The sequence below is a fragment of the Podarcis pityusensis genome (genome assembly GCF_964106645.2).
Source record: "Podarcis pityusensis genome assembly, chromosome: 10".
Classification (NCBI taxonomy): Eukaryota; Metazoa; Chordata; class Lepidosauria; order Squamata; family Lacertidae; genus Podarcis; species Podarcis pityusensis.
Window position 1 is genome coordinate 26,803,726 of NC_138035.1, and position 22,790 is coordinate 26,826,515.

The 22,790-nt window shown below is 43.2% G+C and overlaps 2 protein-coding genes across 8 annotated transcripts in view; one reads left to right on the plus strand and one right to left on the minus strand.

Annotated features, from left to right (window-relative positions):
* On the plus strand, positions 1-16,286 carry PWP1 (PWP1 homolog, endonuclein). 2 transcript variants are annotated; one of them, XM_080971749.1, is made up of 16 exons: positions 1-166; positions 1,302-1,360; positions 2,733-2,908; positions 4,054-4,139; positions 5,304-5,400; positions 6,483-6,593; positions 7,206-7,333; positions 8,353-8,426; positions 9,550-9,646; positions 11,229-11,290; positions 11,705-11,816; positions 12,287-12,377; positions 13,850-13,971; positions 14,562-14,667; positions 15,051-15,167; positions 16,249-16,286. In XM_080971749.1, the coding sequence occupies exons 1-15, from the start codon at positions 101-103 to the stop codon at positions 15,161-15,163; spliced, it is 1,500 nt and encodes a 499-aa protein (XP_080827875.1). In that variant the 5' UTR covers positions 1-100; the 3' UTR covers positions 15,164-15,167; positions 16,249-16,286. The 2 variants fall into 2 exon arrangements, with proteins under 2 accessions (XP_080827875.1, XP_080827874.1); XM_080971748.1 differs by lacking the exon at positions 16,249-16,286 and having other exon boundaries at positions 15,051-16,163.
* Positions 15,511-22,790, minus strand: part of PRDM4 (PR/SET domain 4) — an 18,040-nt gene continuing 10,760 nt past the window's right edge. For all 6 annotated transcript variants that reach the window (XM_080971684.1, XM_080971687.1, XM_080971682.1 and 3 more), the window contains 5 exons: positions 22,030-22,115; positions 20,000-20,127; positions 19,210-19,524; positions 18,268-18,436; positions 15,511-16,510 (listed from right to left, as the gene is read on the minus strand). In XM_080971684.1, the coding sequence (XP_080827810.1) occupies positions 16,198-16,510; positions 18,268-18,436; positions 19,210-19,524; positions 20,000-20,127; positions 22,030-22,115 (1,011 nt within the window). In that variant the 3' untranslated portion in view covers positions 15,511-16,197. The remainder of the gene's footprint in view (positions 16,511-18,267; positions 18,437-19,209; positions 19,525-19,999; positions 20,128-22,029; positions 22,116-22,790) is intronic.

Sequence of the window (22,790 nt, forward strand, 5' to 3'; positions counted from 1 at the left end):
CGGGGCGAAGCGGGCCCTTGCCGGAAGAAGCTCGCGCGTGTCCAAGCGGGGGACGGTTCCTACGGGGTCGCGTGGCTTCTCCCTTTCGCCAGCTGAGGCCATGAGCTGCCCCGTCACCTGCGCTGCTTGGGTTCCTCGCGGCGTCGCCAAGGAGACGCCCGACAAGGTGAGCGTGGAAGCGGCCAGCGGCTTTCCTTCCTGGCACCAGCTGCCTCTGAGCGTCTCTCTCGTTAGTCCGAAGCGGCAGCGGTGCAACCACTTACAGGGCTACCAATGCAACGAGGGAGCTTTATCAGTGCTCAGGCAGGAAAATGGTCGAGAGAGAGAGAGAGGGCGAAGCAAGTTCTGGTCTGCAGTTTGTAACAGCAGCAGCGCTGTGGAATTTTTCAGCGCAAGTCCTGCACGAGTCTGTTCAGTAATAAGACCGTCGAGCTAAGTAGGGCTTACTCCCAGGTGTGTGTGTTTGTATTGGGAGCTTAAGTAGGCTTGGGCGTGTTAAAGTGTCGGAAAGGGTGTTGGATGGCAGCAAAGACCGTACGAATAGAGAAGCCATATCTCCTGTCTCCTGGAAAATATAAAAGGCAACATTTATTAGGATCTGCTTCTTGGATTGTAGTGCCCTCCCGGTGAGACATGTCCTGATTAATACATTGTGGTATATATTATTATACAATATTTATATCCTGCCTTTCATTGTAAAGTTTATAACGTGACTTAGAACAACTTCTGTTTTCATGTAAAATCAATCTAAACCCCAGCAAGGGAATAGTCATAAAAATACCTGTTGCCTCTTTTTCTTTTGCCCCTAATGGAGCCATGTTGCTACTTTTACCATTTTTGCCCCTTTTCTTTTGTGTAACATCCCTCACCCACCAAGCCTTGGCCCAGTATTTACTTGTAGCATTCAGCAGCCTTCTTGATTTTGCTTGAGGATTGCTGATGGAGCCTTATTGGAGAAGTCTCTAGTCATAATGAAAAGTTGCATAGAATGTGGATATCTGTTACTTTGGGACACTCCAATTCCAGCTTGTCCATCCAGTGCCTCTCATTGTTGAAAATATTGTTCTAAGGTTACTGCACAGCTGTTCCGTGGTGTTATTTATTATCAGTTTCCATTTGTTTTCAATGGCTTATTTGATTGGGCTGAATAAAAGCATACTTTTTAAAAAGTCAAGGATGCTACTGTCTGCTAGACTGTGTTGATAGAACTTCTTTACAAACCTATTCAAATGTCCTTTTAAAGAAAAACTACCTGACATGAATTAAATTGTAATTCTGTATTCTGTGCATCCACTTTGCAGGTTCATCTTGAAACAGATGAATTGAAACGCTTGGTCTCTGAAGCCAAAGAGAGACTGCAGTAAGTCTTTGTAATATTGAAGCAGAAATTAGGGAAAAGTTAATATATTGTAGGCCATATCTATGTGAAGGTTTAATTTGTTGCAAAACCCCTGGTGTTTTTAATCCTAGACAGGTTAATCTAGGAACTCAGCTGGATTTGTAAAGAAAAAGCGTTTTATATGTGTTGTATATATGATATAACACTGTGACATCAGGTGACGCTGTGGAGTCCTGTCTTTCCCTACCAGATTTCCCTATATGAGTTTGTAATACGTTTAACTGAATCGCTGCTTTGACGTGCCTAGATAAACTGTAAATTTACTGCATTCCAGCACCTGTCAGGTGGACAGGTTAACAGAGTGAGTTGAATAAGCACGTAATAAGAGCTTGCTGGATCAGACCAGTGACCCATCTAATCCAGTATCCTGTTCTCACTGTGGCCAACCAGATGCCGGTGAGAAACCTACAAGCAGCAACTGAGCACATGAGCCTTCTTCCCTGCTGTGGTCTCCAGAAACTGGTATTCAGAAGCATTACTGCTTCCAGCTGTGGAGGCAGAACATAGCCTTCATGGCTGGTAGCCATTGACATCTTATTCTACATGAATGGTGAAGAAGCATAGAATTGTATAAGCAAGAAAAGAAGAAAACCGTTTCTTGTGTATTTTTAGGTTTGTTCTCTGTTACACCTTTGCTTGCACATGTTCAAAAGACATAATAATTTTAAAAGATTATTGCTCATGTGTTACATTTTTGTACTTGATTTCCGCAGAACATCTCTCAGCCCAGGATAGGAAAATAATACTGTCTTCTGCATCTGCAGGAGTAAACCTGCCAAGAGCAAGGATATGAATGTTAACTTTCACATCCCTGCTTTGTAACTTTTTTGGTCCATAGAGGAAGCAAAACATTTGAAAATAGTATGGGAGGGGAATAAAATAAAGCTACACAAGCTGAGCATGCCACTGTGTATAAGGTCATAGTGAACCTATGAACTTGAGTGATGAGGTGGCTTATATGGAGGGTATTTGGTTCAGTTTAGGTGCACACAGGTTCCCTCATGTTAGGAGAAGAGTAAAAGCTGCAGCTTTGGCACTGCGATGTGTGGCCTGTTCATTTCTGTCATTAAGGTGGTTGCTGCTGCTACTCAGTACTAATACACCAGTGAACCTCAAGGAAGCAGGTGTGAGACTTACAACTGAATCCTTTCCATATGAATGCTTACTTTGGAGAACATTGCACTGAGTTCAATGCGATTTGCTCCACAAGAAGTGTGTTTAAGACTTGCAGAGTCAGTGGCAAAGAAGTGATATGGAATTGTGTGTTAGTGATTAAAAACTAAGTTGTGACATTCAGTTGTGCAAAGTATGTTGTACCTTTTCTTACATAAAGAGATGCTAGTGATGATGATGATGAACAGGAAGAGGCTTCAGGAGGCACCATGGATGTTGCTGATGCTGAGGCAACTAGCTCAGCTCCCAACGATGAGGACCATGAAGAAAATGAAAAGCTGGATGACGATGAACTGGCAGAATATGACCTGGATAATTATGATGAGGAAGATGAAGGTAACATTAGACTTGTTTCTGTGTTTCCTACCATCCACCAGCAAATTCTTCACAAGATGTTGTAATATGTTTGCTCTGAGTATTGGAAGATAGATCACAAAGGCTCAATGTTGCAAAGGAAAGAGTATAGAGTTGAAAACACCTCACAGGAATTAGTACTTTTTTAGGAAGTCAAGGGAAATGGATTTATACATTTTATGGGCAAGGAGCTTCATTTGAAGTGCTACTTGACTTTCATCTGTTTTTGATAATGCAAAGGAGGTTTGGGCTTCACAGGGTTTGGAAGATCAGAAAGGGCTTCGTGGACAGGATAATCTGCCTTGGAGAAGGATCCTCCAGTCCCAGGATCAAAAACTAAGAATCTACCTGGGAATAAGGCACATTGAACTAAGTGGGACTTATTTCTGAAGGCATGGATATGATTACATTGCAAAGCTTGCAAGTTGAATGAATACCTTCACATGATTTGTATCTGGTTGCTGCTGTGAGGAAAAAGGGTGGCTGGACTTGATTAACCTTTGCTCTGATCTTACAAAGCTCTTCTTATTATCACAGGAGAGGACTCTTATCACTAAGCCTGTCAATTATTTAAACACTGAGTGTGGAGGAAAACTTGATCCACCAAATCTTTTTCAAAAGCAATCACTCTTCCCCATTAGGACAGGATGGGGAAAATTTCTAAAAAATTGTGAAAAAAAGCTACTGCAACTGAAGCATCAGAATAAAAATAATTAGGTATCCATTATCAATTTATTTGGTTCAGTCTTGAACCCAGATGCTTTGTGCTCTAAACACTTTTTCTGTAGCGAGATTTCCCCACAATAGGTGGATATTTTCTCCTCTTTACACTTAAATTTGTTCATAGTAAATATATTTCAGTGAATTTTCATTAAGCTCCAGCTTTTAAAACCTGAAGGAGAGTTGTGCTTTTTGCTAAAATGTTGGTTTTTTAAAGGCAGACAGTTTTATGACAATTCAAATAACATTTCATTGTTCAGTCATAAAACCTTTTATGTTGTCTCTTGTGCTTCATTTTGACCAGTAATTTTACTAAGGAAACTGTTGCTTGCTAAGGTTTCACGTCTATGTAAGTTTGACTTACCTAGCACAGTCTGCCATGTGAAATTGTGAATATTCTTTTACAGGTACCGAGAGTCTTGGAAAGACCCTAGCAGGTCTCACAGTGTATGGAAGCAATGAAAATGATCCTTACGTCACTCTTAAAGATACAGTGAGTACTTTTGTTGAACAAAAGTGGAAGCAAAACATTCTAAACTCCTCCTAGCTGTTTGATCTATTCACATCATGCAGGCTACCCTTAGGGTGACATGTGCATGTAGCCTGCATATTTGTGTATTGACATACTTGACATACTTTTGAACTGCTAGGTGGGCAGGACCTGGGACCAAACAATGGGATCTCACCCCGTTGCGGGGATTTAAACGGCCGACCTTCCGATCGGCAAGCCCTAGGCTCTGTTGTTTAGACCACAGCGCCACATGCATCCCTTGCATTTCCTACTTATTTGGGTCTAAATCCTAGTAAAGTCAATCAGGAAATCCCACTAACTACGCATATTAAATTTATATACTTCTCTTCATCACATAATAAAAGCAAAGTTAAAACGCATGCACACACACACACACACGGAACCATATTTTTGTATGATTCTTTGACAGTTTTGTCTGAAGACATTCTGCTTTATCCTCTGGGAGGCTTGGGGTGAGGTGGATTATCTTGCTACTCTTTTTGTATGCTCTGTGGTGGTGCTGTTCTGAAATATAGGGAAAAGGAAGGGATGGCAGGGATGAAATGTAATGGTGCATCTTGACTTTATTATGATTAAATGCATATATAATCTCTATATGTAGTAATTTTGTTAGGTATGTGATAATCACAACAATATTACTTGAGGTTTCAGTTTTGGGCACTGATATCCCAGTTCTTCCTGCTAATCTTCAAGCTCTTTCTGAATGCTTAGACTGCAATCCTAACCCCACTTACTTGGGAGTAAGGCCCATTGTATTCATTAGGACTTACGTCTGAGAGAGCATGGTTAGGATTGCACCCTTATTTATCCCATCAGGCACAGTGCTGTTTTTGAATGCTTATTGACCCCTATATTCATAGAAGCTTAAGCTGATATCCAAAGAATCAAGCCACTAATTTATTAGTACACCCAAAGCAACTGAGATTTTGTTCCCTTGGGCAGCAGTTCACTGTATCACATGGCAACTGCTTTTGAAACAGTGGGGAATTTCAAGAGTAAGTAGCTATGGGGAAGTGGGTGGGGGCATGCTGGTCATTCCCAAGTGTTTGAACGCACCTAAAATAGCCTTTGATTCTGACCATTGTGTACAGCAGTGTTCTAACACTACTGAGCATTCTCTTTTAGGAGCAATATGAGCATGAAGACTTCATGATTAAGCCCAGTGACAACTTTGTCGTGTGTGGCAGAGTTGATAAGGACCACTGCAGTCTAGAAGTTCACGGTGGGTAAAGTCTTCTTGCTTTTAGCAAATATTTGGTTTATCTGGTATTATGGTCAACTGCTTCTTTCGCCTATTGATTTCCATCATTTGAAAACGAGTTAACTTCAGACATTGCCTTTTAGGCTAGGGAACATTTTTGGCTTGGTGGGCCAGATCTGCATCTGTTCCCACGCTTGCGAGCTGACTTTGGCAGATGAGAATCGCCTAATGTCCTCATGAGTCAGGGTGGTTGATGGGTTGGAGTCTGCAGACCAACCGTCAGAGTCCAGTGAGAGAGGTGTTTCCTTGCAGCTCAGGATACTCTGATCTCCAAACCCATATGGCATAAACCACAGAGTGGATCCATCTCTTCTTTGTAGCTGCAGTTGCCAGAGGAATCTTCCTTTGAGGAATCCTGATCTAGGGCCACAACACGCCTGAGTTGTCAACTTTCACCTTTGCTTGCACTATTGTTTGCCCAGTGTGTTTCTTGTTCGGGGTGGTTAAACTTGCTAAATGCAGAAGTCTAACTGTTGCTGTTGACAACACAACTTCGTGTCTCGCTAACGGCGCTAGGAGACTTTGTCAGCAACTCTGCAATACATCAGTTTTCCCCGCCTCCTACAAGGGACTATAGAAAGAGGGAACTTGTCAGGCCACAGTTCATGCCTGTTAGGCTTGAGTTGAAAATTGTGTGGGCCTGACCTAAATAAATTATACTGTGGTGCTGAAGGATATTGGAAAGTGCTTTCACATACCTAACATTGGTGTTTTCAGTACTTGGTGCACACTGGCATAACTGCATGTTTGCTTCATATTCAAGGGTCTGCTTTGTTAACCAGTCTACTTTTTTTCTCCACAAGAGGTTTTTTTTATTATTATTATGTCTAAGCAACATACAGTACTTATGAAAGCTTTCCTAGCAGAATGGTCTCTGCCGTCGGTGTCTCTCTTTCATTTGCTGCTGTTTTCTGTGTTTTTAGCTGTTATTTAAAGCTGTTTTTATCATATTGTGTGTCACCTTGACATAAGTGGAAGAAGTTTAAGATGATATTATTGACAAAAACAAAAAGTATATAAATTACAAAATTTAATTCATACAGTTTATAACCATGAAGAGGACTCGTTTTACGTCCATCATGATATCCTCTTATCAGCATATCCTTTGAGTGCGGAATGGCTGAACTTTGATCCTAACCCAGAGGATTCTGCAGGTGAGTTAATTGCAAGATTTTTCTAAATTCCATTTGGTGCTTTTTGGATAGCAGTTTTGGCACATCTGGCTAGCACACTTCCCTGCCTCTTCCTTCCCCCCCAAAAATCTTGTTTTAAAAGACTAATGGCTCAGGAATTGTATTTATTTATGCATTTCTATACCATCCTTCACCATGCAGTCACCTTGCAGTGTACAGCATATTAAAACACACTGGAACATATTCTAAACCCAAGGGGAAAATATGAAGTAAATGCAACAACAATGTGTGTGTTATATATGTGCATATTTGGTAGTATATAATATGTGTGTGTGTGTGTGTGTGTGTGTGTGTGTGTGTGTGTGTGTACCACAGAAAAATGAACAAGTATCTATTTTTAATGAGAAGTGGTTAATTTACTTAGACATTTATATCCTCCTTACCTATAGTAAAATCAATCTCAAGACAGCGTACCAATAGAAATCTAACAATGTGAATTCATGAGATGACCTGATTTAAAAATTGAATCCTATTGAGGTAGTTCCATGAGGAAATAGCAGACACCAGCAATGTGTTAATAATGTGTAGGATTCATGAAGTAACTCCTGATTATCTTGGGTGTTCCTCCATCAGGGAATTATGTTGCCGTGGGCACAATGAGTCCTGTTATTGAAGTGTGGGACCTTGACGTAGTGGATAGTTTAGAGCCAGTCTTTTCCCTTGGAAGCAAGAAAGCAAAAACGAAGAAGAAAGGGAAAAAGGTAAGTAAGCTGACTTTATTATCAATATCATAGTCAGTACTAACCTTTTGGGATGAAGACCCAAATTGCCTGTGCTTACACATTGCATTTTCAAACCATTGGATATATTTGTTATTTTCAGACCCACCGGACAGTGGTTTTGTTTCTTTTGGAAACAGTTTACAGATACCCAAGGGGGGCAGGAATTGATTGATCATGTTGGGAACTCAGTATTGGAGAATTGCCATAACTCATTAGGAGTGTCTCTATGCATAGGTCTGAACAGAGAGAGGTAACTTGGATTTAATTCAGAAGAGTTTGGGTGGGACTAGTTCCCAGTGATGGTAGCCACATTGACAAAGATGAAAAGTGGGGATTGGGGGCACTGTGGTTGGAATCAGGCGGGGGCAGGCAGCATCTTGTGGGATCTTCAACTAGTCCAAAAGTATTTCCTTGAGGCATCTAGTCTCTCTTCTTTGAGCTTCAGTTTGTGAAGGGGCTTGTCAGCAGAAGGGCAGAATGGGGGAAGGAGACCAAGGATTTAGGTTGCAAGTTCTGCCCATGGAAAGAGACTGGCTGTATCTTGGGAAGGGCTGTAGCTCATGGTATATGTGCAGAAGGCCTAGCGTTCAATTCCTGGCACCTCCAGGTAGACTGGGATAGACTCATGTCTGAATCCGTGCACTGCTGCTGCCATTCAGCATAGGCAACAGTGAACTAGATGGTGGACAACTGGTCTGACTTGGTTTAAGGCAGATTGCCATGTTCCTAAGTGGGGCAAGAGAATATAAACTGGAATTGCCTCAGAAGCTGTAGGAACTCTCTGGACCAGGGCTGCGTGTCTTGAAATGATTGGGCCTAGGTTATTCATGTTAATCTCAGTGGGCCAGCTCTGAGTAGGATCAGCACTGGCTACAACCCTGTGTTTTTTCCATGTTTGCTCCATGTAAAGGAGCATTGAAATTGGCTGCTTGAGCTTGCTTGCTTTATTGAGGTAAATATGGAAGCTATAAAGGACTTCTTAATGTTTTTATATAAAGAATGCGTCTAAAGAAGACCATCAAGAAGGGCATACCGATGCAGTGCTTGACCTTTCATGGAATAAGCAACTCAGGTAAGTAAAAATTAAGGTAACACAGTGTAAAGATAATTTGTAGAAATATTTTTGTGTGTGTATTCTCATACTTGCGCACAATTCTTCAATATCTCTTATTGGAAATATGGTAGAAAATTGATTTCTGCCCTCACTGTGCCATAGATATTTAAGGGGAAAATTAATCTATGTGGGAAAGAGAGATTTGCACCAATTTCTGGTGTAGATATGTATTTTAAACTTCTATATTTCTCTGGAGCTCCATTTTAAGTCCTTTTCAGATATTAGGTCTAGTCCTCTGTGCGTAAAAGGCCACACGGGGGGTGAGGGGCAGACTCTGCAGATCCGCAGTGCCCATGTGCTAAGGCATGTACAAGCCTGTGCTTGTAGATGTACATTTGAATGTAGAGGTAGTACCTGCTGCCACCTCCTGTGTGTGTGTCAGATTAGATCTAATGTCTAAACAAGGCTTTTGTGTTTCTTTTTGCTAGGAGTTCACCGGCAACCTTAATTGCTTTAGGTTTTTTTAGTGTCTCCACTCTCCAGAGGTCCCCATTCCAGTCTGACAGTCTGGTTTATTAGGAATCATGGTTATTAGTTGCTCCAGGACAATTGCAGCAGATGGCTCTTAGCTCAGATGCTTTTTAGTCAGCAAACCGCAGGGCCTTGCCCTTTTAATATTCTAGCTGTTGGCTGTGAGACTAGGTAGTGTTGGGTAAGTAGTTGAAACCTCTGCCAGGTAGGCAGCAGCAGCAGCAGGCTGCTCCTTAGCACTAGCTTGCCCCTGGAATCTCCTACATTTTGTGGAGGTTAATTAAATAGTTTAGGAAACAGAACTACATTACACATTAAGATAGGATGCTGGGATCAGGAAGCAAATTGCATCCAGCCTTTGCCAATCTTTGTTTACCTTTGTAATGCAGTCAGCACACCTTTCAAATACTAATATAAGCCATTAACAACGCATACAGATTTCAGTGGCTGGAATGACTGCTTAAAACGATATGCACACATTTTTTTGTATTTTCTATCTCTGAGCCTGCAGCAGAGTTGAAAAGAGACCAGCATGGGTATGGAATGGGTCTACACTTGGGCCACTGGGCCTTCACTTTGTTCATATGAATCCACACACTCTTTCCTTCAGATCTGTGTTGGCGAGTGCGTCAGCGGACCACTCTGTAATTCTTTGGGATATGTCGAAGGGCACACCAGCAGCAACGCTTTCTCTTCACACAGACAAGGTATGTTGACGATTCCAGAACCATAGACTGTAGTATTTCTACAACAACAAAACAAAAGAAATGTGTGGCGCATTTAAAGTCTAGCTATAGGCATAAACTGCCATGGACTTGGTAACCCATTCCCCCCCAGTGTTAACTTTTTACCAGAAAACAGCAAAGAGAGCGCCCACCAGCCAGTTGGCTTCATGGAAAATTTGTGTTACTGGTAACTAGGTTAATCAGCTTCTCACTGCTTTGCTGGCAGTACATTTAGCACCTGTGTGGCAAATGAGAGTTTATTAAGGCCCCCGGCACAGAGGAAGTTTTACTTGCTGCATTATTTTGGTCTTGTAGTTCTTAAGGACAGGAGCCCTGCCTGAAAAAGCAGTTAGAACTCTGGGTGTATATCAAAAGCAAGCTCTGATGGTGTATTCCTGCTCTTCTCCCTTCTGGGAGCTGGTAAGATGAATAGTGCCTTTCCAGGTACTCTGTTAATAGCACAGCCTTCCAGGTGTAAGCAAGGTAATGGTAGGAAGGTTTTTATAAGCACTTAATGTGATTTGAGGGAAATGTTTATTCCTTTGAGTTTTCATTAGTTCTTGATTTAGATGGAAAAAAGAAATAACAGGTTAGAAGAGGTATGGAATATGAGGCACTAGTCAAGCAAGGTTTTATGACCTGAGAGAAATGTTGTCTGCCAGTTGTAAAACTGAAATGAAACAGATTTTGAAAGAGTTGTTTTTGTAAAAATAATCAGATTTGAATGTCAGCAGGCAAACATGAAGATGGGAAAAAGCAGCTTTGAGTTCAAAACCTCAAATTCACACTTCAGTCACACCACGTCTAACAAGAGTAATCAAATCCAAAGGTGGCTGGAGCTCATTCCTTTAATAATGGCTATGTAGATCGGGGTGTTTCAGCAGGTGCTCTTGTCTTAATGTTGCTGCAAGGATGAAAAACAGCCTCTACTGCCATTTTCTGTTCTGCTGTTTAAAATCACAGCAGGCCCGCCATCCCTTGCCTCTGGTAACGCTAAGTGCAACACTAAGTGCAAATACCACTGAGACAGGTTTTAGCAGTATACGAAACAACTTAAGTTTCACAACCAAACTATAACACAAAGGAAAATGCCTCTTAATTTTGGGTTTTACCTTTAGCTACAGTTTTCTTAGAAGGGCAGGTGGTGGCAGCTCCGTGGTAGAAATTGAGGTCAACTATCAAATTTGATTAATCAGGTGAAACACCATTTCAGCTTGTAATGCTCTCCATCAGGATGTCTAGATTGCAGAGAGATGAGTGCTGTAGGAATGCCTGCTTGCTACTGTCAGAAACTGTAAATAATAAAAGTAAATAAAATTCTTGACCAGGCACCAGGACTCTTTCTTTCTCCAACATCTGCAGCTTTGATCCGATATTTATTTTGCATGCTAAGGAATGGACCTATTTTGTTTAAAGGTAGCAGATAACCAGATTTCCAGAAACCTGGCTGTTTGTAGAAAAATTCCATGTATCGGGAATTACACAAAATGAGATCATATACAGTAGATATTGTGCAACTGAATTTCAGTTGAACTGTGTTTCTCAAATCTAATGTTCTTTGCAGGTGCAGACACTGCAGTTTCATCCTTTTGAAACACAGACTCTCGTCTCTGGTTCTTACGACAAGTAAGGAAGGGCATGTTATACTTTCCCTGCTCTACTTGTACAGTGTAGGAGCTGCATGATTGTAACAGGAGTACAGAAATCATAATGTGGAGTACAGAAATCATAAAGCACTTTTTGCTTCAGCGTAGGGTTTGGCTTTATTCTTTTTGTTAACCTTATGTTGTCTGACACACTGGTTTGGTTACACTTCCTTCCTCGGTGATCTCTGAACGGTAGTGTTCAGTCTGATTTTCTTACCGTTACAACCTCTGGGGTATGCTATGCTTTTCTCAATTACTTAACCTAGAATTAAAGAGCTTTTGAAAAGTTTGGCATGGGTGTGGAGGGAGAAGGTTGAACAAAAACTATCTGCATTTGACCAAATAGAAGAACTTGATACCCTGCTTGAGTCAATGCTCTGATTCTGCTTTCCAGATCAGCAATTTTGTATGACTGCAGAAGTCCACAGGATAACCATCGAACCTGGCGCTTCAGTGGGCAGGTTGAAAGAGTGACTTGGAATCATTTTTCCCCTCACCACTTCTTGGCAAGTACAAGGTTCCCTGTTACCTTTTTCTGCCTTGTGTTTCCCCCTCTATTTATGTATTTACACCTCACCCTAATGAAGGTCCTTGAGGCTATTTTAAACATACAAAATGAATGGACAGCAAATACTCAATTGGAACATAATGCCACCCTCAGAAATTAAACTAATCAGCAGGCTTGAGGTCTGCTATCTATTGCTGTTCCACTGTACCTACTACCAACAAGCTCTGCCAAAAACAAACTTCCACCAATGGTGATGGGCCAGACACTGTCCCCAATTTCTCCCAGAATCCGTGCCGAGTCCTTACTGCTGCAGATACTGCTCATCCGCACCCCTCTTTTGCTTCTGGGTATGGCTTGTGTGAGGCCTGATGGCATCATTTGTGGGGCTGAGCTTGACCCACGCATTTCCAGATATTGTCATATTGATTCCTTCTGCTTTTTAACAGTGCTTGGAACTGTTTTCTCTAGGCCAGCACAGAAGATGGATTTGTATACTGTCTGGATGCTCGTTCACATAAACCAGTATTTACAATGAAAGCTCATAACGAAGAAGTATCTGGTAAATTTTCTGTTTCTGCCCCAAACAAATGCTAGGTCTCATTTCTATATACAGTATATCCAATATAAACTGGGATGGGGGTTAGTTAGACATGCCTGAGACATGCCTGAGACAAACATGTACTTGCCATTGTGCAGTGTATAAGAGATGACAGATGAAATGGGAAATCTAAGATACAGTGGTACCCCGCAAGACGAACGCCTCGCGAGACGAAAAACTCGCAAAACGAAAGGTTTTTTCGTTTTCGAGTTGCCTCGCAAGACGAATTTCCCTATGGGCTTGCTTTGCAAAACGAAGCTTGCCCCGGGGACAGCGGGTCTTCTCTTTTGAAGCAAGGGGCGGCGGGGAGAAGCGATCTTCTCCCCGCAGCCCCAGGTCCGGGGACAGCGGGAAGCGCTTCCCGCTGCCCCCGGACCTCTTTTGAAGCAAGGGGCTGCGGGGAGATCGCTTCTCCCCACCGCCCCTTGCTTCAAAAGAGGTCCGGGGACAGCGATCTCCCCGCAGCCCCTTGCTTCAAAAGAGGTCCGGGGGCAGCGCGAAGCGCTTCCCGCTGTCCCCGGACCTCTTTTGAAGCAAGGGGCTGCGGGGAGATCGCTTCTCCCGGTGCTCCGAAGCGGGGCGGGGGGGCGGGAACACCTGCCCCAGCCGCCCCCCCTTCGGAACGCTGTTCCGAAGCGGGGCGGGGGGGCGGGAACACCTGCCCCAGCCGCCCCGCTTCGGAACGCTGCTCCGAAGCGGGGCGGGGGGCGGGAACACCTTCTGAAGGCGGGCGGGGGGCGAAAGTCTTTGTCCCCCCTGCCCGCCTTCCCAGGGGCTTTTAAATCGCCCCGGACAGCGGAGAAGTCCTCCGCTGTCCCGGGGCGATTTTAAAATGCCGCCCGCCAGCATTTTAAGATCGCCCGGACAGCGGAGAAGTCCTCCGCTGTCCCGGGGTTTTTTAAAATGCTGGGGGTGGGAAGAAAAGCCCTTGTCCCCCCCCCCCCAGCCTTCAGAAGAGGTCCGGGGACAGACTGTCCCCGGACCTGGTCTGAAGGCGGTTTCCCTAGGAACGCATTAATTGATTTTCAATGCATTCCTATGGGAAACCGTGCATCGCAAGACGAAAAACTCGCAAGACGAAGAGACTTGCGGAATGAATTAATTTCGTCTTGCGAGGCACCACTGTACCTTGTTTTTACCAGAGGAAGGGGAAACAGTGATTGTTTGGTTGGTACTGCTAACCAAGGACTTTGAGAGTCCTCAGTGTGTGCCCTTAACTTGAAAAGGAGAGAGGGGTGTGTGTTCAAGACAGTAATGCTCCTATTGGATCCCAAACGCCAATGTTTTTTATTGGGTCAGTAGGTACTCTGGCAAATATCTAGCCTTGCCAACCTCTAGGCCTGCCCTTGTTATAATGCAAAACTTGGATTTTAGCTCATTGTGATTTATTTTTAAAAAGTGCTACAGTAGAAATGTATGCTTGTGTTTTGCAGGACTACAGTTAAGCAGCCAGATTAAAGGATGTCTTGTGACAGCATCTGCAGACAAATATGTGAAAATTTGGGACATACTGGGAGATAAACCTAGTTTGGTTCATTCCAGGGACATGAAAATGGTAATTTCAATCTTTCTAAAAAAAAATAACAACCAGTCTTCTCTTTTTAGGATTGTCTGGCATATTGGTCATTCGAATGAACCAGGTGCAGATCAGTCTTAAGAATTATCTAATGTATGAAGAGTTTCAGAGTTTTAATTATTGCACACTCACAACACCCATGGAAGATTTGGAAGTGGGTGTAGAATAAAATATCAAATAAGTAGTACACGTCCACCCAAAAAGGATTGTAAAACAAATGCTAGTATTATATAAAGCACATGTATTAAATATGAACATTTAAAATACTGAAAGATCAGTAACTGCATTTAGTGGAGAATACATTGGCCCCAGGGCAATGTGTCCAAAGATTATGCAAGTTGTAGTCCAGCAGCCTTTGGAAGCCTATAGGTTCCTCATTCCTCCTTTCAACTATTGATACTATGATTCCAATGCAAAGTTTTATACACTAGCTTGAGACTGGATACGTAGCAGGAAGCTGTAGCAGCACCTGTCCATATTAAGCATAAATTCTCTATTCTCTCTTAGGAAATGTAGGTAGCTGAGTTTCCAGGGGATCACAAACTAATTATGCTTTTTTTTGCCCACAGGGTGTCCTCTTCTGTGCAGCACCTTGCCCAGACTTACCATTTGTTTATGCCTTTGGAGGAGAGAGACAAGGATTACGTGTTTGGGACATAAGCACAATTTCTGCAGGTGAGATTGCTGTTTTTATCTGCATTTAGGATTTAGTTCTAGTTGGCGTGTTCAATCCTGAGAAAGCGATGTTTTGGCTAGGCAAACTGCCACAGGAAAATAGGGTATAAAATGTCAGAGAAATGATCAACTTAGCACCCCCTACCATCTGTTACAAGAGATTATGCCAGCTGCTCCCAAGTGTGGTAGAGTAAACTCCTAAGGCTTCCTGAATTTCTTTTGTAAATGAGGGAAGGGATTGTCAAAGATGTACTGCATCTGTGGATGTCATTGCATTATTTCCTGGTTTAAAAGAAGTGTGCAACAAACACATTAAGATGGCTTGCAAGGCCAGAATTTATGTAGTAGTACTAACAGAACTACTCTTCTTATTTGTGTTACAGTGAATGAAGTGTTTGGAAACCGACAGAGGCTGGTAGTTGCCACATCAAGTTCTGAAGCAAAAAATTCTGCTAGTGGCTGCAGCAGTGATCCAGATGCTGTAATGGAACCGTGATCTGGTATTACATTTTGCACTGTATAATATAGTGTGAATATTGATGCCATGACTGTGCCAAAATGATTTATCTACACCTTGGAGGATATTGGGCAAATCTAATCTTACAATCTGTTAATGTAAAAGCTTAAGCTGCCCATACAAGCTTTTTTCTCTAATGAGCAGTGAACAGAAAGGGAAATTGCAAAAAAAACCTGGCCTCAGCATTTGGTTTTCATGCAATGTATTCATTCTTTAGGAAGTGAAGATTTTAAAATATGTATCTAACTTCATCAAGAAGTCCTTAAGTGCTTCAAGGGGGGAGAAAAGATTCCTACATGAGCAGAAAAAGAATGGTAATTAATGCATGCGTTAAAAAGCAGTGTTTTAATTTTTCCATAAGGAAACAGATTTTAAATGAATCGTCATTCCATAAATATATTAGCAGCAGAACTCCCCAAAATACATGGTTATTAGTAACCATACAGGTAATACCATATGGCACTATATACAGCAAATTGCTGGCTCATGCTAAAACCAAATCTGCATTATAAGCATGCTTTCCTGTATTGATCCCATACTGTATATTAACAGTCTCATCTGCAAATACTAGTTGTCTTAACACATGGGCAATTCATTGGCGTACAATGAATATTGATTTAAGTAAGTTCATATTGAGCCCAAACTAATGTATACATCATTTGGGGTGGGGGAGGAGTCAGGGCACTGTTCTGCTGTGATGGCATACAAATCAAATTTATTAACTGTAAATGAGGGTATCTGCTCTTGTGCCAAGCAGCTGACTAGAATACAGAGAGGTGTATCTGCCAGTTTTTCTTAAGTCATGCATTGCACTTCAACCAAATCACCAGTAGCAGTTTCCACACTTGAAGTGGATAGGTGATAAGTTTGTTTTTACCCTTCTTGGAAACCTCTGAGTGCATACGCCATTTTCATAAGGGGGTGAGATCTGGTCCTTGCCCAGAAATTCACTGTAGTGTAATAAACATGATTTTAGGAAGTTGAGTCGATTTATATTTTAAGTCCTCCATTTCTTATTTGTGGCAAGAGAGTGCGTCATTTGTCACATACATGTTTGTATTAAGCCTACAGGTGTCACTCCTTACAGAGTTTATCAATTCCTCTTCCTCTGAAGAATCATCCTCGTCATCTTCCTGGGCTGAGAGACTGGAGGTTGGTCCTTTACAGATTTTTAGGTGACGAGTGAGATGATATTTTGTTAAATAAGCCTTGGAGCATTTTTCACAGACATAGTCCCGCTTCCCTTCATGAGAATTTAAGTGTTTCTTTAGATGGTTTGTCCTCAAGAACAGCTTCTCACATTGGGGACATTTAAGCTGGCGTTCTCTAAAGAAGGAAGAAAAGAAGCATTTGTAATTATGATTGAATGTGGACTGATAGAGATAAATATATCTATTTTTTAAAAAAACACAGTTATTGATCTGGTTTCCATGTCACCAGTTGAGCTAAGCTGTGGTTTAAAGTAGGGCTGGGTGATAGCAGAATTTAAACACAGCAATACACAGTGATGTTGAAACAAGCAGCTGCACTGGGCCCAGCCCTGTGAGGCACCACGGTGAAACTGTCGCTACTCTTAACAAAGGAGCTGAGGTGGTTTCACCCCAGCACTTCATGAGGCTGGGGACAGTGCAGCTTGTTCCCACTGCTAGGAACAGGCTGTCCCCACCCTGGCTCCTTGCCTGAACTGCCTTCTGCTGGGGGGGGGGGGTAGGAGCAGTTTAATGGAGCCCCCACAGGGCCAGAGTTGGGGCTTTAAACTGCTCTGCTGAGGAGCAGTTTAAAGAAGACAACTCGCTTCTCCCTCTGCCACCAGTTGCTTATTTAAATTACTCCATTAAGAGGTGCCTGGATGGCTGCCCCTCAGCGGAGAAGTCTTAAGACAGCTCCACCTCCAGCCTGCACAAGCGGGGTGGAGGCTTTGTTAGATTTCTCCTCCCGCCCATGCCAAGGCAGGTCAGTGCGCTTGCCTCAACCACCTCTGCCTTGGCACGGGTGGGCTACCTCTTTCTCCCAGGAGCAGCAGTAGCCCACCTGTGCGAAGGCAGCCTTGTGAACAGAGCCTGAGAGGCTTTGTGCACTTGGCTGCCGTAGCCTGGGAAGGGTGGTCAATCACCCTGGGAGTAAAGACACAGCACTATTGAACAACCACGCTCCCTCTGTTCTGCGCAGAGGAGAGGTGCATAAGAGACAACACCTGCATTTCTGTAGAAAATCTGGTGTTCTAAATTATCTTTCCCCTGCAAGTTACCGTATTTTTTGCTCCATCAGACACACTTTTTCCCCTCCTAAAAAGTAAGGGGAAACGTGTGTACGTCTTATGGAGCGAATGCAGGGGGAGGCAGGCAGGAAAAGTCCCCAAAAGCCGCACATAAGCTCAAGCTCCGCGCGGCTCTTGCGGGCTTTTCCTCAGGAGGGAGAAGGGACTGACGCAGCCAGTCAGTCCCTTCTCCCTCCTTGTAGAAAAGCCCGCAGGAGCCACGCACTCCTTAAAGGTGCGCGGCTCCTGTGGGCTTTTGCGGGAGGTGGGGGTACTGCCATAGCCACGCACAGCCTCTCCCAGCTGGAGAGGTTGCGTGTGGCTATGGCAGATGCCAAGACAGCGAGCGGGATGCATCTTTGGGGCTCGGGGGAGGGGACCCAGGCTTCCCCGGCAGCCCCGAGAAGCTTGCGGAGCAAGCTCTTCCCGACGTGCTCTTCCCCCCGCCAGCCCCAAAGAGCAGGTCGAAAGGAACCCAAAGTCTCCGGCGCGCAGCGGGAACTCCTGCCACACTCCTGAGGCTTTGGGTTGCCTTCACTGAAGCCTGGAGAGCGAGAGGGGTCAGTGCGCACCGACCCCTCTCGCTCTCCAGGCTTCCAAGGTAGCCGCCTGAAGGCGACTGAACGCACCTTGAATGGCACCTTGTTTTAGAGGGGGAGAACAAGAAAAAAAGATTCTCCCCCTCTCTGCGCAGTGCCTCCTGCCACTTTGCTGAAGGGGCGCTGGGCAGAGAGGGGGAGAATTTTTTTTTCTTGTTCTCCCCCTCTAAAACAAGGTGCGTCCTATGGTCTGGTGCGTCCTATAGAGCGAAAAATACGGTACCTACTGGGTATGTGTGAGCACATGCTGTTTGAGATCCTGCCGTCGCATGAACAGTTTGTCACAGTAATCACACTTGAGGTTTTTCTCCCCTGTATGGATAACCATGTGAGACTCCAGGTGGGCCTTCTGAGTAAAGGACTTTTCACAGAGAGCGCAGCGATAATTCTTCTGACCTGGAATTAGTTAAACAAGGGGTATAAGACCATTTTACATTGTTCCTTCTACATAATTGTATGAACACTTTAAAACCTAAGCCAGCACCCTGTTTGCCATTAACAAGGAATGATTATGTGGGGCAGCTGCATGTTCACATGCCAGGGAGTATGTATCCCTGAGCTCTGCTCACATTTTACTATTGACAGGACACTGCATCATCCTACACCCAGTGTGATCCATCACAGTGCCACACAACAGTCTTTCCCATCATAACACATGATCTCCCTGTGTTTCCTCTTTGGAAAAATGTTTCAAATCTGGCTAAAGGCTAAAAACGGAGCATTTAGTCAAATAAGTATTGAACAGAAATGGTAAATTGGGATAGAAGGATCTACAGAAAAGGCATTGTAAGCAAGATAATAAAGCTCATTTCCATATGTTCTTTCTATTTTGTGCAGGGGACTTTAAGCAGGGCTCTGGGGCACAGTATGCAACAGCTGGAACTTAGCATACAATGTTCATTTCTAGTGAAAGAGGCTTGGTAGGAAGGAGGATGCTGCTAAATACCTTGGACTTTCTGACAAAGGCAAAAAAAGAATGCTAATAAAAAATTAACCAAGTCACTCAGCAACAACAAATTTGCAGTTTCTTTCACAGAAATAAAAAACTATATTGAGAGCTCATACTGAGTTTGCCTGTGGAAATTTGTCCACAGCAATACAGTTCATTAACAACCAAGGCAACTCAAGTCTCACGTTATCAACTCCAGAACTTTAACATCTTCACTTACCTGTGTGTATTTTGAGGTGTGTACGGAGATTGCTAGGGTCACTAAAGGCTTTGCTACAGAAATCACACTTGTGTGGCTTCATGCCCATGTGCCCCATGAAGTGAACATGAAGCTTAGAAGGTGAGATGAAAGCTTGAGGACACATGGAGCATTTCCACTTTCTCTCCTTACTGTGGCCTGGTCCATGGTTGCTGCTGTGCCCCTGGCTGGGGAAGTGGCTGTGGATGTGACTACTCAGGTGGGCCTTGAATTCTGTGTAGGAAGCACATTCTTTTCCACAGTGACAAGTGTGCACATCAGGATGCTCAGGAACACCTTTAACGCAAAAACAAGATTTCAGAGTTTCAAGCATCACAGCTTGGCTCTGCTTAAAGGTGACTGGTCTTCCTTTTTTATTCAGTGCATTTTGCAGGAACAAAAGACAAGAAAATATTCCTGACTAAAAAGAAGGCACAGAAAAAGTTAAAAACTAGTAGCTTGTGCAAACAAATGGTCAGATAGCGATGTAAAGCCAATAATGTGCAAATTGGGCATTACAGAGTTTCTGTTCCTTGGTAACTGATGTTGCACAAGCTTCAAAGCTCATAACTGAGCTTCCCAGCCTGCAAAATAACCCAGCTTGGCAAACATTTTGTAAAATACCTAGAATTAGAATTCCACATTCTGGACATGAATAAAATTAACAATATGGAGCTAAATCCATTCAAACATAGCTCTGATAAGAGGCAAACTGAAGGCAAGTGGATGCTTTCTAAAGGATACATTCAATTAAGTGCATCAAACTGCTTACCAATCTGTCTGGCATAATCTCGACTATAGTAAAATAGAAGCTCATGCTCTGGAGGGATATCGCGTGAGGTGCAGAAGTAAATCTTTCCATCATGAGGATAAGCCACCAGATTTTGTTCTTCCCGATTCCTGTTATATGCAGAGAGGAAATCAATTTAAATGTGACATAGTATTTATATTTATTCTATCAATATTTCTGGAATGCTTAACATTCTTAGTACAAGCTAATTCAAAACAGTAACTGACTACTTTTGTAGCTGTCAGGAAAAAAAATACTTCTGCTGAATGAAGAAGTGGAGCTGTGGACCTTTATGAAATTCAGCTTTGTAATACTACTCAATTCCATCCAGTGGTCCGCACAGTGGGTGACTTCCATCCTGGAGCAGACAGCTTCTTTAGAACAGGGGTGGGGAATGTGTATCCTTTCAGATGTTGTTGGACTCCAAGCTCCCTTCAGCTCTAGGCAGCATGACCAATAGTCACATTATTCCCTTGCAAGATTCAGATGTCACTGTTTTACTTTTAAGCTTTCCCAATGTCCACCTCTGGGCTCCTGGATCCTATGTCTTTGACACCCTGCATATTTTACTCCCCGCGACTTGCATCCAAACTTACTGCAGCCCATTTCAGGAAAGTCTGCTGTGAATATGCACCAAAACATTTGACCCTTTTTGCCAAACAATACAGCCGGAAGCTTAGAAGTGGAGGTTAACTAGTTGTACAGTGGTACCGCTGGTTGCAGACGGAACCTGTTCCGGAGCTCCGGTCGGATTCCGAGGTTTCTGCAACTGGAGGGACTGCTGTGCATGTGTGCGGTGAAACACTTCCAGGTTTGCCGTTCATGTTACCTGAAGCCGAGGTGCTACTGTACTGGTGAAAGGTTTAAGTGGGCCTAAAGAAGGGCAGAGCAATCCTATGGAGGAATGGGTGAAGAATCCATAGCAGAGCTACTGCACCACAGCCTATGCCCTGTTTCCAACTATGACCAACTATGACTGTTTCCAACGATGACCAAGGCAGGAGGGGAAGCTGTCTCTGTCCCCCTCCATTTGATCACAGTAGGAGGGTATTAACTAACCCAGCCCCAAAGCTGGCATATTTTGGGGACATGTCAGGGCAACAAAGGGGCTTAGGATCTTGTAATATATAGTTACTGACTCACATCTGTGTACATGAAAGGTGAACCTGAGCTGAAGTTGCCAGTGTGGGTGTGTTAGTATTATTTTTATTATTATGATTTAAACCTTCAGCGGGGAACCTATTTCAGTCTGAGGGCTGCATTTCTTTCTGGGGACCTGTGGTAGGTCAAGAGTGGGCAGAGCAGTGAATGTAAAGTTCACCTTTCTACAGTAGGCTAGTTTCTATATACACACACAAACACACCCCTACCCCTATCCTCCATTTATATAAATGACGTGGGAGTTCAAGTATACAATGTAGTGAAGCAAAATCACTCGAGGGTGAGAAGCAAGGCAAGTCGGGGATGTAGCTGGGGACAATCCCAGGGACCAGACAGCAAGGCTTTGAGGGCCACATTTGGTCCCTAAGCCTAAAAGTTACATTGCTCTAAGTGCCCCAAATTCAGATAGTGTCTCAAAAGCCAAAACATGTGTCTCAAAAGCCAGAACATTTTCAGTTGGGTCCAGAAACCATCTGTTAACCAGTGTAGTTCTATGATAACACGTATGGTTGGAACAAGTTTTCTTGAATTACACTTTTGAGTTCAAAATATTGGACTAAAGCAGGCATAGGCACACTCGGCCCTCTAGATGTTTTCCGACTACAACTCCCATCATCCCTGACCACTGGTCCTGTTAGCTAGGGATGGTGGGAGTTGTAGTCGCAAAACATCTGGAGGGCCGAGTTTGCCTATGCCTGGACTAAAGAGTGCTATTTCAAGTAAAAATGGGGGCAGAGAAAAGAGAGATAGAATGATAAGGTTCTGATACAATACATGGAGGAATGCGTATCATACCAGTATGACTGATCCACTAAGATACCTAACCCTGTCTAAGTGTATCGTTTTCTCACCTGGCTTTCCGCACAAACATCATCCAGTTACATTCATTTTCATCAGTTGTGATGATATAGAACTCCAGGACATTGTTGTGGTACATCTGATGAGAGAAAAGTAAGACAGAAGTGCCAGTTGAAATGTTTGGAAAATCTCTCCACAGAGACTGTCGCTGCAGCAGCATGGAAGAAATATTACATGGAGGAAATATTACAGCCAGGACTTTCCTGCAACAAATTTATTAAGTACTGGAAACAATCTAAAAAGATGGGGTAAACTAAACATGAAGACATCATACTATGGACCATCCTTTATTAGAGACTAGCTTCATTTCTAGAAGCACATTCTCCCTCCCACCCCGATTTCCAAGACGCCATGATCTGAACCTTTGTAAGGCACTATGTGCTAGAGCTCCCTGACAGGGCTTCAGTTCACAAGGATGAAAGGAAAGAAGGACGAGGCAGCTATAAAGCCCATAGTGGTAAACTCAATTTTGCCTGCTGTGCAGACAAGCCTTAAACAGGTGTAGGGAACCTTTGGCCCTCCAGATGTTGCTGTACTAGAATTCCCTAGTCATTGGCCATGCTTGCTGGGACTGATGGGAGTTGTAGTTCAGCAACATCCAGAGAGCCAAAAGCTCCACACACCTTTCTTAAGAGAATATTATATTTCTTAAGAGAAGCATTATAGCTGGGGAAAAGGAAGGCAAGTCTCTCAAGCACTTTTTCAGATCTGAAAATGGAATATGATACATACAGATACCATTTAATTCAGGATA

Coding starts and splice junctions, on each gene's coding strand:
- PWP1 (XM_080971749.1), top strand. CDS start 101: ATGAGCTGCCCCGTCACCTGCGCTGCTTGGGTTCCTCGCGGCGTCGCC. Junction 6,594..7,205: donor TAACCCAGAGGATTCTGCAG/GTGAGTTAATTG, acceptor TTCCTCCATCAG/GGAATTATGTTGCCGTGGGC. Junction 14,668..15,050: donor CATAAGCACAATTTCTGCAG/GTGAGATTGCTG, acceptor TTTGTGTTACAG/TGAATGAAGTGTTTGGAAAC.